General features: G+C 47.6%; 1 protein-coding gene across 4 annotated transcripts in view; it reads right to left on the bottom strand.

Annotated features, from left to right (window-relative positions):
* SLC2A4 (solute carrier family 2 member 4) overlaps positions 1 to 19,147 on the bottom strand; it is a 322,167-nt gene that overhangs the window by 80,265 nt on the left and 222,755 nt on the right. For all 4 annotated transcript variants that reach the window (XM_075346784.1, XM_075346782.1, XM_075346783.1 and 1 more), the window contains one exon: positions 4,090 to 4,214. In XM_075346784.1, the coding sequence (XP_075202899.1) occupies positions 4,090 to 4,214 (125 nt within the window). The remainder of the gene's footprint in view (positions 1 to 4,089; positions 4,215 to 19,147) is intronic.

Below are 19,147 nucleotides of genomic sequence, written 5' to 3'. Positions count from 1 at the left end.
TGTCTGCATTACACGTGTGATATTACACGGGGGAGCGTCTGTATTGAACGTGTGATATTACACGGGGGAGGGGGGGAGTCTGTATTACACGAGTGATATTACACGGGGGGAGTGTCTGTATTACACATGTAATATTACATGGGGGGAGTGTCTGTATTACACGTGTGATATTACACGAGGGAGTGTCTGTGTTACATGTGTGATATTACATGGGGGAGTGTCTGTATTACACAAGTGATATTACATGGGGGAGTGTCTGTATTACACGTGTGATATTACACGCGGGAGTGTCTGTATTACACATATGATATTACACGGGGGAGTGTCTGTATTACACGTGTGATATTACACGGGGGAGTGTCTGTATTACACGTCTGATATTACACGGGGGAGCGTTTGTATTACATATGTGATATTACACGAGGGAGTGTCTGTATTACACATGTGATATTACACGGGGGAGTGTCTGTATTACACGTGTAATATTACACAGGAGGAGCGTCTGTATTACACGTGTGATATTACAAAGGGGGAGTCTGTATTACACGTGTGATATTACACGGGGGAGTGTCTGTATTATACAAGTGATATTACACGGGGGAGTGTCTGTATTACACGTGTAATATTACACATGAGGAGCATCTGTATTACACGTGTGACATTACACGGGGGAACGTCTGTATTACACGTGTGAAATTTCACAGGGGGAGTGTCTATTACACGTGTGATATTACACGGGGAGTGTCTGTAATACACGTGTGATATTACACGGGGGAGTGTTTGTATTACACGTGTGATATTACATGGGGGAGTGTCTGTATTACACTTGTGATATTACACGGGGGGAGTGTCTGTATTACACGTGTGATATTACATGGGGGGAGTGTCTGTATTACACGTGTAATATTACACGGAGGGAGTTTCTGTATTACACGTGTGATATTACACGGGGGAGTGTCTGTATTACATGTGTGATATTACACGGGGGAGTGTCTTTATTACACGTGTGATATTACACGGGGGGAATGTTTGTATTACACGTGTGATATTACACGGGGGGAGTGTCTGTATTACACATGTGATATTACACGGGGGAGTGTCTGTATTACATGTGTGATATTACATGGGGGAGTGTCTGTATTACACGTGTGATATTACGCGGGGGGAGTGTTTGCATTATACGTGTGATATTACACGGGGGAGTGTCTGCATTACACGTGTGATATTACACGGGGGAGTGTCTGTATTACACGTGTGATATTACACGGGGGAGTGTTTGTATTACACGTGTGATATTACACGGGGGAGTGTTTGTATTACACGTGTGATATTACACGGGGGAGTGTCTGTATTACACGTGTGATATTACACGGGGGAGTATCTGTATTACATGTGTGATAATACACGGGGGGAGTGTCTGTATTACACGTGTGATATTACACGGGGGGAGTGTCTGTATTACATGTGTGATATTACATGGGGGAGTGTCTGTATTACACGTGTTATATTACACGGGGGGAGTGTCTGTATTATACGTGTGATATTACACGGGGGGAGTGTCTGTATTATACGTGTGATATTACACGGGGGGAGTGTCTGTATTATACGTGTGATATTACACGGGGGAGTGTCTGTATTACACGTGTGATATTACACGGGGGAGTGTCTGTATTACACGTGTGATATTACACGGGGGGAGTGTCTGTATTACACGTGTGATATTACATGGGGGAGTGTCTGTATTACACATGTGATATTACACGGGGGAGTGTTTGTATTACACGTGTGATGTTACACGGGGGAGTGTCTGTATTACACGTGTGATATTACACGGGGGAGTGTCTGTATTACACATGTGATATTACACAAGGGAAGTGTCTGTATTACATGTGTAATATTACACGGGGGGGAGTGTCTGTATTACACGTGTGATATTACACGGGGGGAGTGTCTGTATTACACTGTGATATTACACGGGGGAGTGTTTGTATTACACGTGTGATATTACACGGGGGAGTGTTTGTATTACACGTGTGATATTACACGGGGGAGTGTCTGTATTCCACATGATATATTACACGGGGGAGTGTCTGTATTACACGTGTAATATTACACAGGAGGAGCGTCTGTATTACACGTGTGATATTACACAGGGGGAGTCTGTATTACACATGTGATATTACACGGGGGAGTGTCTGTATTACACAAGTGATATTACACGGGGGAATGTCTGTATTACACATGTGATATTACACGGGGGGAGTGTATGTATTACATGTGTGATATTACACGGGGGGAGTGTATGTATTACACGTGTGATTTTACACGGGGGAGTGTGTGTATTACACGTGTGATATTACACGGGGGGAGTGTCTGTATTACACGTGTGATATTACATGGGGGAGTGTCTGCATTACACATGTGATATTACACGGGGGAGTGTCTGTATTACACGTGTGATATTACACGGGGGAGTGTCTGTATTACACGTGTGATATTACATGGGGGGAGTGTCTGTATTACACGTGTGATATTACACGGGGGAGTGTCTGCATTACACGTGTGATATTACACGGGGCAGTGTCTGTATTACACGTGTGATATTACACGGGGGAGCGTCTGTATTACACGTGTGATATTACACGGGGGAGTGTCTGTATTACACGTGTGATATTACACGGGGGAGTGTCTGTATTACACGTGTGATATTACATGGGGGGAGTGTCTGTATTACACATGTGATATTACACGGGGGAGTGTCTGCATTACACGTGTGATATAACACGGGGGATTGTTTGTATTACACGTGTGATATTACACGGGGGGAGTGTCTGTATTACACGTGTGATATTACACGGGGGGAATGTCTGTATTACACGTGTGATATTATACGGGGGAGTGTTTGTATTACACGTGTGATATTACACGGGGGAGTGTCTGAATTACACGTCTGATATTACACGGGGGAGCGTTTGTATTACATATGTGATATTACACGAGGGAGTGTCTGTATTACACATGTGATATTACACCGGGGAGTGTCTGTATTATACGTGTGATATTACACGGGGGGGAATGTCTGTATTACACGTGTGATATTACACGGGGGAGTATCTGTGTTACACATGTGATATTACACGGGGGGAGTGTCTGTATTACACGTCTGATATTACACGGGGGAGCGTTTTTATTACATATGTGATATTACACGAGGGAGTGTCTGTATTACACATGTGATATTACACAGGGGAGTGTCTGTATTACACGTGTAATATTACACAGGAGGAGCGTCTGTATTACACGTGTGATATTACACGGGGGGAGCGTCTGTATTACACGTGTGATATTACACAGGGGGAGTCTGTATTACACATGTGATATTACACGGGGGAGTGTCTGTATTACACAAGTGATATTACACGGGGGAATGTCTGTATTACACATGTGATATTACACGGGGGGAGTGTATGTATTACATGTGTGATATTACACGGGGGGAGTGTATGTATTACACGTGTGATTTTACACGGGGGAGTGTGTGTATTACACGTGTGATATTACACGGGGGGAGTGTCTGTATTACACGTGTGATATTACATGGGGGAGTGTCTGCATTGCACATGTGATATTACACGGGGGAGTGTCTGTATTACACGTGTGATATTACACGGGGGAGTGTCTGTATTACACGTGTGATATTACACGGGGGAGCGTCTGTATTACACGTGTGATATTACACGGGGGAGTGTCTGTATTACACGTGTGATATTACACGGGGGAGTGTCTGTATTACACGTGTGATATTACATGGGGGGAGTGTCTGTATTACACGTGTGATATTACACGGGGGAGTGTCTGTATTACACGTGTGATATTACACGGGGGAGCGTCTGTATTACACGTGTGATATGACACGGGGGAGTGTCTGTATTACACGTGTGATATTACATGGGGGAGTGTCTGCATTACACGTGTGATATTACATGGGGGAGTGTCTGTATTACACATGTGACACTTGATGAGAAGCTGTAATGGCATACTTCCCTCCATTACGTGCAGGTGATTGCTGAGTTATTTTTCGCTTCTTACCTGAGAAGACTCCAATGATGAACCGTCCTGTAATCATCATCTCGTAGGAGCGGCAGATCTGGGACAGTCCCATGAGGCTTCCCCCAATGAATGCAAATACATTATTGATGATCATGGCTCGTTTCCTGCAGCAGCAAAAAAAATTACATGTAACTTCTGAACGAGGCAACCAAAAAAAGGTGACACCTCACAGGACAACACCAGAAAAAGGAGACAACTCACAGGACAACACCAAAAAAAGGAGACACCTCACAGGACAACACCAGAAAAAGGAGACACCTCACAGGACAACACCAGAAAAAGGAGACACCTCACAGGACAACACCAGAAAAAGGAGACACCTCACAGGACAACACCAGAAAAAGGAGACGCCTCACAGGACACCACCTGAAAGAGGAGACATGTCACAGGACACCACCAGAAAGAGGAGACACCTCACAGGAGACCACCAGAAAAAGGAGACCCCTCACAGGACAAGACCAGAAAAAGGAGACACCTCACAGGACAACACCAGAAAAAGGAGACACCTCACAGGACAACACCAGAAAAAGGAGACACCTCACAGGACAACACCAGAAAAAGGAGACACCTCACAGGACAACACCAGAAAAAGGAGACGCCTCACAGGACACCACCTGAAAGAGGAGACATGTCACAGGACACCACCAGAAAGAGGAGACACCTCACAGGACACCACCAGAAAAAGGAGACCCCTCACAGGACAAGACCAGAAAAAGGAGACACCTCACAGGACAACACCAGAAAAAGGAGACACCTCACAGGACAACACCAGAAAAAGGAGACACCTCACAGGACACCACCAGAAAAAGGAGTCACCTCACAGGACACCACCAGAAAAAGGAGACGCCTCACAGGACACCACCTGAAAGAGGAGACATGTCACAGAACACCACCAGAAAGAGGAGACATCTCACAGGACACCACCAGAAAAAGGAGACACCTCACAGGACAACACCAGAAAAAGGAGACACCTCACAGGACAACACCAGAAAAAGGAGACACCTCACAGGACACCACCAGTAAAAGGAGTCACCTCACAGGACACCACCAGAAAAAGGAGACATCTCACAGGACACCACCAGAAAGAGGAGACATTCACAGGACACCACCAGAAAGAGGAGACATCTCACAGGACACCACCAGAAAAAGGAGACACCTCACAGGACACCACCAGAAAAGGAGTCACCTCACAGGACACCACCAGAAAAAGGAGACATCTCACAGGACACCACCAGAAAGAGGAGACATCTCACAGGGCACCACCAGAAAAAGGAGACACCTCAAAGGACAACACCAGAAAAAGGAGACACCTCACAGGACAACACCAGGAAAAGGAGACACCTCACAGGACACCACTAGAAAAAGGAGTCACCTCACAGGACACCACCAGAAAAAGGAGACACCTCACAGGACACCACCAGAAAGAGGAGACATCTCACAGGACACCACCAGAAAAAGGGGACACCTCACAGGACACCACCAGAAAAAAGGGACACCTCATAGGACACCACCAGAAAAAGGAGACACCTCACAGGACACCACCAGAAAAAGGAGACACCTCACAGGACACCACCAGAAAAAGGAGTCACCTCACAGGACACCACCAGAAAAAGGAGACACCTCACAGGAGACACCACCAGAAAGAGGAGACATCTCACAGGACACCACCAGAAAGAGGAGACACCTCACAGGACACCACCAGAAAAAGGGGACACCTCACAGGACACCACCAGAAAAAGGGGACACCTCACAGGACACCACCAGAAAAAGGAGACACTTCACAGGACAACACACCAGAAAAAGGAAACACCTCACAGGACACTACCAGAAAAAGGATACACCTGACAGGACAACACCAGACAAAGGAGACACCTCACAGCACACCACCAGAAAAAGGGGACACCTCACAGAACAAAACACCAGAAAATGAATACACCTCACAGGACACCACCAGAAAAAGGAGACACCTCACAGGACACCACCAGAAAAAGGGGAAACCTCACAGGAAGACACTACGAGAAAAAGGGTACACCTCACAGGACACCACCAGAAAAAGGGGACACCTCACAGGACACCACCAGAAAAAGGGGACACCTCACAGGACACCACCAGAAAAAGGAGACACGTGAGAGGACGACACCAGAAAATGAAGACACCTCACAGGATGATGTCAGAAAAAAAGAGACACCTCACAGGAAAACACCAGAAAAAGGGCTTAAGTCAACGGATGAGGGGACACCTCACAGGTCAAAACTAGAAAAAGGGCACGTCACAGGGCGACATCTGAAAAATTTGACCTGTGAAAGATGAGGGTATACCTCACAGGATGACACCAGAAAAAGGGGAACATCTCACTGGACGAAACAAAAAAAAAAATAAAAAAATGGGACATTCACAGAATGACACCAGAAAAAGGGGATGTCACAAGATGACCCCAGAAAAAAAGGGGACTCCTCACAATACGACACTAGAAAAAGGGGACACCTCACAAGACGACACTAGAAAAAGGGGACACCTATCACGAGGGTACCACAACAGAGAGTGGCCCCTCCTATTTCTGGTGTCAGGAGATCACAGCGCAGGGCTTCATACACATTTGCTCAGGTTACTAATGCTGGCTGTGTAGATTCTCCTTTATCCAGCACTGCCAGGGTAAAGTAGATCTTCTGGTTCCGAAAACTCTGAATATAATGTATACCCAGCTGTTCTCTATTGCTAATTACCTCTGCTATAAAGACTTTCTTCCTAGCCCAGGTAATTGCTGGTGATAGTTTCTGCTTTACTTGCCTCTAGATGGATTCTGTGAGCTGAGGACCAGGAAGTAAATTCAGAGATCACTTGCTGTGTGAAAGTTGTGTTTTTCCCTTCCTTAGTCTTTTGGATTCCCCCCCCCCCCTGGTCCGTTCCTCATTATCCCCCCTTGTTGTTTGGAGTGCTTTGTATGATTGCTGCTTATATGTTACCCCTGTGTCCATTACTCTATGTCTTTAATCTAAAACGAGACCAGCATTCCCGCTATCACGTGCACTATACAGGGCTGAGTCCAGGGAGGGACAGGGATAGGCACGCGACCAGTGATGGGGTGCAAGAACCCGTATAGGGACGTTATGGAGAGCAGGGGTCAAACCCAGGTGAGTTTAGGAGGTGACCCTGCTCCGCTTTCCCTAGTGCAAGGGCCCACCATTGTAACTTGTACCCTGTGTGTTGCGGCGCTCGCTGGGGGTTCCCGTGTACCTAGCAGAACCTGGGTAGTCACTGCGTGACAACACCTCACATGGCGACCACAGATAAAGGGGACACGTCACAGGGTGACCCCAGAAAAAAGGGGACACGTCACAGAGAGACCCCAGAAAAAAGGTGACACGTCACAGAGAGACCCCAGAAAAAGTGAACTAGTCACAGGATGGCTAATAACATTAACGGCTGATAACCGGGAGTAAATGGGATTTGTGAGAAGTTGAAACCAGAAAAATCGGGATACCTCACAGGACACCACCAGAAAAAGGAGACACCTCACAGGAAAACACCAGAAAAAGGAGACACCTCACAGGACAACACCAGAAAAAGGGGACACCTCACAGGACAACACCAGAAAAAGGGGATGCCTCACAGGACTACACCAGAAAAAGGGGACACCTCACAGGACACCACCAGAAAAACGGGACATCTCACAGGACTCCACCAGAAAAAGGAGACACCTCACAGGACAACACCAGAAAAACTAGACACCTCACAGAACAACACCAGAGAAAGGGGACACCTCACACCTCACAGGACACCACCAGAAAAAGGGGACACCTCATAGGAAACCACCAGAAAAACTGAACACCTCACAACACAACACCAGAAAAAGGGGACACCTCACAGGACAACACCAGAAAAAGGGGACACCTCACAGGACAACACCAGAAAAATGGGATGCCTCACAATACTACACCAGAAAAAGGGGATGCCTCACAAGACACCGCCAGAAAAAGAGGACACCTCACAGAACAAAACACCAGAAAAAGCGGACACCTCACAGGACACCACCAGAAAAAGGAGACACCTCACAGGACACCACCAGAAAAAGGAGACCCCTCACAGGACACCACCAGAAAAAGGAGACACCTCACAGGAAAACACCAGAAAAAGGGGACACCTCACATGACAACACCAGAAAAAGGGGACACCTCACAGGACAACACCAGAAAAGGGGATGCCTCACAGGACTACACCAGAAAAAGGGGACCCCTCACAGGACACCACCAGAAAAACGGGACATCTCACAGGACTCCACCAGAAAAAGGAGACACCTCACAGGACAACACCAGAAAAACTGGACACCTCACAGGACAACACCAGAAAAACTAGACACCTCACAGAACAACACCAGAGAAAGGGGACACCTCACAGGACACCACCAGAAAAAGGGGACACCTCATAGGAAACCACCAGAAAAACTGGACACCTCACAACACAACACCAGAAAAAGGGGACACCTCACAGGACAACACCAGAAAAAGGGGACACCTCACAGGACAACACCAGAAAAAGGGGATGCCTCACAATACTACACCAGAAAAAGGGGATGCCTCACAAGACACCGCCAGAAAAAGAGGACACCTCACAGAACAAAACACCAGAAAAAGCGGACACCTCACAGGACACCACCAGAAAAAGGAGACACCTCACAGGACACCACCAGAAAAAGGAGACCCCTCACAGGACACCACCAGAAAAAGGAGACACCTCACAGGAAAACACCAGAAAAAGGGGACACCTCACAGGACAACACCAGAAAAAGGGGATGCCTCACAGGACTACACCAGAAAAAGGGGACACCTCACAGGACACCACCAGAAAAACGGGACATCTCACAGGACTCCACCAGAAAAAGGAGACACCTCACAGGACAACACCAGACAAACTGGACACCTCACAGGACAACACCATAAAAACTAGACACCTCACAGGACACCACCAGAAAAACTGGACACCTCACAGGACAACATCAGAAAAACTAGGCACCTCACAGGACAACACCCGAAAAACTGGACACCTCACAGGACAACACCAGAAAAACTAGACACCTCACAGGACAACACCAGAGAAAGGGGACACCTCACAGGACACCACCAGAAAAAGGGGACACCTCATAGGAAACCACCAGAAAAACTGGACACCTCACAACACAACACCAGAAAAAGGGGACACCTCACAGGACAACACCAGAAAAAGGGGACACCTCACAGGACAACACCAGAAAAAGGGGATGCCTCACAATACTACACCAGAAAAAGGGGATACCTCACAAGACACCGCCAGAAAAAGAGGACACCTCACAGAACAAAACACCAGAAAAAGCGGACACCTCACAGGACACCACCAGAAAAAGGAGACACCTCACAGGACACCACCAGAAAAAGGAGACCCCTCACAGGACACCACCAGAAAAAGGAGACCCCTCACAGGACACCACCAGAAAAAGGGGACACCTCACAGGACACCAGCAGAATAAGGTTAATACTGTAACAGCGTGTCCCTCCCCCGCCTGTGCTCATGGTCTGTCTCTCCTTGACTGTCCTGTATGTACTACTGGTGGGGGGTTGTTTGTTCTTCTCAGCATGGGACTTCTCCAACCACAACTTGGTAAACAGAACAGAGCCAGGACATTCAAAGTCCATTCATGTATCAAATGTCCAGGGGGAGGTGTGCCCGCCTTAGGGGCTGATCCCAGGAGAGAAGAACAATGAGACCCATGTTAGTTCAGTTATTTGGATCTAGGCTGGAGAAGGATTAGGATATATAGCTGAGGCTGAATCCTAGAGCCTGTGTATGGACTATGGGAAATTGAGAATAAGCTGCCATGCTGCTAGATTTAGGGAACGCATCTGAGGACTGTTGCATTCTCTTTGGTGTCGGATTGCCCCAGATCTGTTTCCTTTGTGTGGACTCTAAAGAACCATTTGGATATTGGATGTTTTATGCTCCCTGCCTCATTAAATCTTCTTGGATTGTTCATCGGTCTGGTGTTCCTTACTGCTCTGTCGCATACCCCGTCAGAAACTGGTGGCAGTGGCGGGATCAGAGCAGAAAGAATGGAGGACAATGGCCCATCAACGTCTGAAACCAGAACCTCAGGATACAGGAACTGGACTATGTCGAACCTCAAAACAAATGCCCGTGAATTAGGAGTTGGCTACAAAGGACTCTCCAAGGAGCAACTAATTGAGGCTTTGGAAACGCTTGCTTGCAAGATGGCACCGAGGAACAATTTCCACAGCAAGGACAGGAAAGACGGGAGCTGGAGGTAAATACCCAAAAAAGTCAATGGGTTGTGTGGTATGAGGAGGAGATGGCACTGCTTGTAGATGAGGTACTCACTATCAAGCCTCAGTGGAAGAAGCTGCTAGCAGAGGGAGCAAAAATGACCAGCACCCCAACACCAGAGGTTCCTTGTCCTTCAGTGCCCAATGTTCCTCAACCTCCTAGATCACCACATCATGTGGATACCCGTATGTATGTGCCTCCAGTTGTTCCTACCACATTTTCTGGAATGCGACGAGGAGAGAAAGTAGAAGAGTGAAGATGTTATAGCTGTGGGCATCCCGGGCATCTGCGGGCTACATGCCCATCTATCCCGTGGAGTCATCCTCCAAATAATCGACAACCACCTCCAGCACCTGCACCTCCCTATCAGTCACCAAGGTCTCCTACCTACTTCTCCAGAAGGCAAACTGGAAGGAGTGAGACGCAGCACAGATGTTATCAATGTGGGCAGCCTGGTCATCTGCAAGCTCACTGTCCAGGTGTTCGGAGGCAGAACAGCTGCAGACCACCTTTGCCTGTCCATTATCTACAGACACCCTCAGCAGGAGAAGAGCTGGATTCAGGCCCTGATGATTTGCCAAGTGACACTGATATGTTGACTTCCCTACCAGGAGTCTATGGAGTGCGAGCCACAGCCACCCATTCTTATGATCTTCAGCATAAACATCTACAGGAGGTCGTGCTGGATGGCCAAAAAGTTGTTGGCTTTTGTGACACTGGGGCGGCTTTTCTCACCATAGCAGATCCCCGAGTAATTCAACCAGAAGCAATTCAAAAGGGAACAGGAATTTCCATTGAATTGGGTAGAGGTACTCAGACATATATTCTAAGAGCAAGTGTAACCCTGGATTATGGCTTTGGGGCAAAACAATGCATAATCGGTGTGATGAGCGGCCTGCCTGCAGACATTCTCCTAGGCAATGATGTGGGAGATATACAATGCCAATTTGTGGGTGCAGGAAGCAGAGTTGACGTGAAGGAGGATACAAACTGGTGCCGAACATTCAACCCTACATCTTCACCATACACTAAAGAACCTGGAGCCAACACCCAAAATGCAGATGGATTGTCCAGGCAGGGGGAGCCCTGAGTCAGGTCCACCATGTTTACGTGTACTTGACAAGTGTCCTGTTGAGGTCACTAGTCCGAACACAAATTGAGAGGGGAAGGGGTTGTAACAGCGTGTCCCTCCCCCGCCTGTGCTCATGGTGTAATAGTCTGTCTCTCTTTGACTGTCCTGTATGTACTACTGGTGGGGGATTGTTTGTTCTTCTCAGCATGGGACTTCTCCAACCACAACTTAGTAAACAGAACAGAGCCAGAACGTTCAAAGTCCATTCATGTATCAAATGTCCAGGGGGAGGTGTGCCCACCTTAAGCTGGGTTCACACATAGTGACAGGGACAACAACATCGCTGTTACGTCACCATTTTCTGTGACGTAACAGCGACCTTGTAAGTCGCTGTTATGATCACTGCTTAGCTGTCAAACACAGCAACGCAGCAGCGATCATAACGTCGCTACATGTGCAGAGAGCAGGGAGCCGCACACACTGCTTAGCGCTGGCTCCTTGCTTTCCTAGCTACAGTACACATCGGGTTAATTAACCCGATGTGTACTGCAGCTACATGTCACAGTGCAGAGAGCAGGGAGCCGCGCACACTGCTTAGCGCTGGCTCCTTGCTCTCCTAGCTACAGTACACATCGGGTTAATTAACCCGATGTGTACTGCAGCTACATGTCACAGTGCAGAGAGCAGGGAGCCGCGCACACTGCTTAGCGCTGGCTCCTTGCTCTCCTAGCTACAGTACACATAGGGTTAATTACCCGATGCGTACTGCAGCTACATGTGCACAGAGCAGGAGCCGGCACTAGCAGCAAGAGCGGAGGCTGGTAACGAAGGTAAATATCGGGTAACCAGGGAAAGGTCTTCCCTTGGTTACCCGATGTTTACGCTGGTTACAGCTTTCCGCAGCTGCCAGACGCCGGCTCTTGCTCCCTGCTCGCTTCATTTCGTCGCTCTCTCGCTGTCACACACAGCGATGTGTGCTTCACAGCGGGAGAGCGACGACGAAAAAATGAAGCAGGACATTCAGCAACGAGCAACGACCAACGACCTCACAGCAGGGGCCAGCTCGTTGCTGGATGTCACACACAGCGACAGAGGTCGCTGCAACGTCACAGAAAATGGTGACGTAGCAGCCACGTCGTTGTCGTCGTCGCTGTGTGTGACATCACCTTTAGGGGCTGATCCCAGGAGAGAAGAACAATGAGACCCATGTTAGTTCAGTTAGTTGGATCTCGGCTGGAGAAGGATTAGGATATATAGCTGAGGGTGAATCCTAGAGCCTGTGTATGGACTATGGGAAATTGAGAATAAGCTGCCATGCTGCTAGATTTAGGGAACGCATCTGAGGACTGTTTTATTCTCTTTGGTGTCGGATTGCCCCAGATCTGTTTCCTTTGTGTGGACTCTAAAGAACCATTTGGATATTGGATGGTTTATGCTCCCTGCCTCATTAAATCTTCTTGGATTGTTCATCGGTCTGGTGTCCCTTACTGCTCTGTCGCATACCCAGTCACAAACTGGTGGCAGCGGCGGGATCAGAGCAGAAAGAATGGAGGACAATGGCCCATCAACGTCTGAAACCAGAACCTCAGGATACAGGAATTGGACTATGTCGAACCTCAAAACAAAGGCCCGTGAATTAGGAGTTGGCTACAAAGGACTCTCCAAGGAGCAACTAATTGAGGCTTTGGAAAACGCTTGCTTGCAAGATGGCACCGAGGAACAATTTCCACAGCAAGGACAGGAAAGACGGGATCTGGAGGTAAATACCCAAAAAAGTCAATGGGTTGTGTGGTATGAGGAGGAGATGGCACTGCTTGGAGATAAGGTACTCACTATCAAGCCTCAGTGGAAGAAGCTGCTAGCAGAGGGAGCAAAAATGACCAGCACCCCAACACCAGAGGTTCCTTTTCCTTCAGTGCCCAATGTTCCTCAACCTCCTAGATCACCACCTCATGTGGATACCCGTATGTATGTGCCTCCAGTTGTTCCTACCACATTTTCTAGAATGCGACGAGGAGAGAAAGTAGAAGAGTGAAGATGTTATAGCTGTGGGCATCCCGGGCATCTGCGGGCCACATGCCCATCTATCCTATGGAGTCATCCTCCAAATCGACAACCACCTCCAGCACCTGCACTTCCCTATCAGTCACCAAGGTCTCCTACCTACTTCTCCAGAAGGCAAACTGGAAGGAGTGAGACACAGCACAGATGTTATCAATGTGGGCAGCCTGGTCATCTGCAAGCTCACTGTCCAGGTGTTCGGAGGCAGAACAGCTGCAGACCACCTTTGCCTGTCCATTATCTACAGACACCCTCAGCAGGAGAAGAGCTGGATTCAGGCCCTGATGATTTGGCAAGTGACACTGATATGTTGACTTCCCTACCAGGAGTCTATGGATTGCGAGCCACAGCCACCCATTCTTATGCTCTTCAGCATAAACATCTACAGGAGGTCGTGCTGGATGGCCAAAAAGTTGTTGGCTTTTGTAACACTGGGGCGGCTTTTCTCAACATAGCAGATCCCCGAGTAATTCAACCAGAAGCAATTCAAAAGGGAACAGGAATTTTCATTGAATTGGGTGGAGGTACTCAGAGATATATTCTAAGAGCAAGTGTAACCCTGGATTATGGCTTTGGGGCAAAACAATGCATAATCGGTGTGATGAGCGGCCTTCCTGCAGACATTCTCCTAGGCAATGATGTGGGAGATATACAATGCCAATTTGTGGGTGCAGGAAGCAGAGTTGAAGTGAAGGAGGATACAAACTGGTGCCGAACATTCAACCCTACATCTTCACCATACACTAAAGAACCTGGAGCCAACACCCAAAATGCAGATGGATTGTCCAGGCAGGGGGAGCCCTGAGTCAGGTCCACCATGTTTACGTGTACTTGACAACCGTCCTGTTGAGGTCACTAGTCCGAACACAAATTGAGAGGGGAAGGGGTTGTAACAGCGTGTCCCTCCCCCGCCTGTGCTCATGGTGTAATAGTCTGTCTCTCCTTGACTGTCCTGTATGTACTACTGGTGGGGGATTGTTTGTTCTTCTCAGCATGGGACTTCTCCAACCACAACTTGGTAAACAGAACAGAGCCAGGACGTTCAAAGTCCATTCATGTATCAAATGTCCAGGGGGAGGTGTGCCCACCTTATGGGCTGATCCCAGAAGAGAAGAACAATGAGACCAATGTTAGTTCAGTTAGTTGGATCTCGGCTGGAGAAGGATTAGGATATATAGCTGAGGCTGAATCCTAGAGCCTGTGTATGGACTATGGGACACTGAGGATCAGCTGCCACGCTGCTGGATTTAGGGAACGCATCTGAGGACTGTTGCATTCTCCTTGGCGTCGGATTGCCCCAGATCTGTTTCCTTTGTGTGGACTCTAAAGAACCATTTGGATATTGGATGTTTTATGCTCCCTGCCTCATTAAATCTTCTTGGATTGTTCATCAGTCTGGTGTCCCTTACTGCTCTGTCGCATACCCCGTCACAGACACCTCACAGGACACCACCAGAAAAAGGGGACACCTCACAGGACACCACCAAAAAAAAGGGACACCACCAGAAAAAGGGGACACCTCACAGGACACCATCAGAAAAAGGGGACACCTCACAGGACACCACCAGAAAAAGGAGACACCTGACAGGACACCACCAGAAATAGGGGACACCTCACATGACACCACCTCAAAAAGGAGACACCTCACAGGACACCACCAGAAAAAGGAGACACCTCACAGGACACCACCAGAAAAAGGAGACACCTCACAGGACACCACCAGAAAAAGGGGACACCTCACAGAACAAAACACCAGAAAATGAAGACACCTCACAGAACAAAACACGAGAAAATGAAGACACCTCACAGGACACCACCAGAAAAAGGAGACACCTCACAGGACACCACCAGAAAAAGGAGACACCTCACAGGACACCACCAGAAAAAGGAGACACCTCACAGGATACCACCAGAAAAAGGGGACACCTCACAGGACACCACCAGAAAAAGGGGACACCTCACAGGACACCACCAGAAAAAGAGGACACCTCACAGGACACCACCAGAAAAAGGGCTCTCATCAAAGGATGAGGGGACACCTCACAGGACAAAACTAGAAAAAGCGCAGGTCACAGGGTGACATCTAAAAAAGATAACCTGTGAAAGAGATGAGGGGTACCTCACAGGATGACACCAGAAAAAGGGGAACATCTCACTGGACAAAACAAAAAAAAATGGGACATTCACAGAACAACACCAGAAAAAGGGGATATGTCATAAGATGACCCCAGGAAAAAATGGGGACTCCTCACAAGACGACACTAGAAAAAGGGGACACCTGTCATGAGGGTACCACGACAGAGAGTGGCCCCTCCTATTTCTGGTGTCAGGAGATCACAGCGCAGGGCTTCATACACATTTTCTCAAGTTACTAATGCTGGCTGTGTAGATTCTCCTTTATACAGCACTGTGACGACATGGACACCCAATGCCTAGCATGGGTTAAAGTTTCTTAAAATTCAGCCAGACGTATTGTTCTTCTGTGTTAACTCATGTTTGCTAAACTATTGTTTGGGACCAGACCCTCTGAGCATTCATTGTAATGTAGTTGTGTATTGCTAATCTAATGTAAATTACCTTAGTAGCCATTGTCTAGTCGGTGACTTGCAGACTTTATGTAAAAACCCTCAGTCTTTCTATCCACATCATTTAAATTAACATTATCCATGCAGCTTGAAATTCAGCCAATAAGAGAAGCAACCTTGTACAACCAATCCGATAAGGGCACAGTTTATCCTAAGGGAAGGTTATGGCTATAAAAGGGATTTCTTAAGTCACCAGTGGTTGATGGATGTGCATGATCCAGTCTAAGCTGGATGGCCAAAAAGTTGTTGGCTTTTGTGACACTGGGGCGGCTTTTCACAACATAGCAGATCCCCGAGTAATTCAACCAGAAGCAATTCAAAAGGGAACAGGAATTTTCATTGAATTGGGTGGAGGTACTCAGAGATATATTCTAAGAGCAAGTTTAACCCTGGATTATGGCTTTGGGGCAAAACAATGCATAATCGGTGTGATGAGCGGCCTTCCTGCAGACATTCTCCTAGGCAATGATGTGGGAGATATACAATGCCAATTTGTGGGTGCAGGAAGCAGAGTTGAAGTGAAGGAGGATACAAACTGGTGCCGAACATTCAACCCTACATCTTCACCATACACTAAAGAACCTGGAGCCAACACCCAAAATGCAGATGGATTGTCCAGGCAGGGGGAGCCCTGAGTCAGGTCCACCATGTTTACGTGTACTTGACAACCGTCCTGTTGAGGTCACTAGTCCGAACACAAATTGAGAGGGGAAGGGGTTGTAACAGCGTGTCCCTCCCCCGCCTGTGCTCATGGTGTAATAGTCTGTCTCTCCTTGACTGTCCTGTATGTACTACTGGTGGGGGATTGTTTGTTCTTCTCAGCATGGGACTTCTCCAACCACAACTTGGTAAACAGAACAGAGCCAGACGTTCAAAGTCCATTCATGTATCAAATGTCCAGGGGGAGGTGTGCCCACCTTATGGGCTGATCCCAGAAGAGAAGAACAATGAGACCAATGTTAGTTCAGTTAGTTGGATCTCGGCTGGAGAAGGATTAGGATATATAGCTGAGGCTGAATCCTAGAGCCTGTGCATGGACTATGGGACACTGAGGATCAGCTTCCATGCTGCTGGATTTAGGGAACGCATCTGAGGACTGTTGCATTCTCCTTGGCGTCGGATTGCCCCAGATCTGTTTCCTTTGTGTGGACTCTAAAGAACCATTTGGATATTGGATGTTTTATGCTCCCTGCCTCATTAAATCTTCTTGGATTGTTCATCAGTCGCATACCCCGTCACAGACACCTCACAGGACACCACCAGAAAAAGGGGACACCTCACAGGACACCACCAAAAAAAAAGGGACACCACCAGAAAAAGGGGACACCTCACAGGACACCATCAGAAAAAGGGGATACCTCACAGGACACCACCAGAAAAAGGAGACACCTGACAGGACACCACCAGAAATAGGGGACACCTCACATGACACCACCTCAAAAAGGAGACACCTCACAGGACACCACCAGAAAAAGGAGACACCTCACAGGACACCACCAGAAAAAGGAGACACCTCACAGGACACCACCAGAAAAAGGGGACACCTCACAGAACAAAACACCAGAAAATGAAGACACCTCACAGAACAAAACACGAGAAAATGAAGACACCTCACAGGACACCACCAGAAAAAGGAGACACCTCACAGGACACCACCAGAAAAAGGAGACACCTCACAGGACACCACCAGAAAAAGGAGACACCTCACAGGATACCACCAGAAAAAGGGGACACCTCACAGGACACCACCAGAAAAAGCGGACACCTCACAGGACACCACCAGAAAAAGAGGACACCTCACAGGACACCACCAGAAAAAGGGCTCTCATCAAAGGATGAGGGGACACCTCACAGGACAAAACTAGAAAAAGCGCAGGTCACAGGGTGACATCTAAAAAAGATAACCTGTGAAAGAGATGAGGGGTACCTCACAGGATGACACCAGAAAAATGGGAACATCTCACTGGACAAAACAAAAAAAAATGGGACATTCACAGAACAACACCAGAAAAAGGGGATATGTCATAAAATGACCCCAGGAAAAAATGGGGACTCCTCACAAGACGACACTAGAAAAAGGGGACACCTGTCATGAGGGTACCACGACAGAGAGTGGCCCCTCCTATTTCTGGTGTCAGGAGATCACAGCGCAGGGCTTCATACACATTTTCTCAAGTTACTAATGCTGGCTGTGTAGATTCTCCTTTATCCAGCACTGTGACGACATGGACACCCAATGCCTAGCATGGGTTAAAGTTTCTTAAAATTCAGCCAGACGTATTGTTCTTCTGTGTTAACTCATGTTTGCTAAACTATTGTTTGGGACCAGACCCTCTGAGCATTCATTGTAATGTAGTTGTGTATTGCTAATCTAATGTAAATTACCTTAGTAGCCATTGTCTAGTCGGTGACTTGCAGACTTTATGTAAAAACCCTCAGTCTTTCTATCCACATCATTTAAATTAACATTATCCATGCAGCTTGAAATTCAGCCAATAAGAGAAGCAACCTTGTACAACCAATCCGATAAGGGCACAGTTTATCCTAAGGGAAGGTTATGGCTATAAAAGGGATTTCTTAAGTCACCAGTGGTTGATGGATGTGCATGATCCAGTCTAAGCTGGATGGCCAAAAAGTTGTTGGCTTTTGTGACACCGGGGCGGCTTTTCTCAACATAGCAGATCCCCGAGTAATTCAACCAGAAGCAATTCAAAAGGGAACAGGAATTTTCATTGAATTGGGTGGAGGTACTCAGAGATATATTCTAAGAGCAAGTGTAACCCTGGATTATGGCTTTGGGGCAAAACAATGCATAATCGGTGTGATGAGCGGCCTTCCTGCAGACATTCTCCTAGGCAATGATGTGGGAGATATACAATGCCAATTTGTGGGTGCAGGAAGCAGAGTTGAAGTGAAGGAGGATACAAACTGGTGCCGAACATTCAACCCTACATCTTCACCATACACTAAAGAACCTGGAGCCAACACCCAAAATGCAGATGGATTG

This window comes from Anomaloglossus baeobatrachus, chromosome 4, assembly GCF_048569485.1.
Source record: "Anomaloglossus baeobatrachus isolate aAnoBae1 chromosome 4, aAnoBae1.hap1, whole genome shotgun sequence".
NCBI classification, from domain to species: Eukaryota; Metazoa; Chordata; class Amphibia; order Anura; family Aromobatidae; genus Anomaloglossus; species Anomaloglossus baeobatrachus.
The sequence above is the reverse complement of the archived record's forward strand: the minus strand, read 5'-3'. Positions and strand labels throughout refer to the sequence as shown.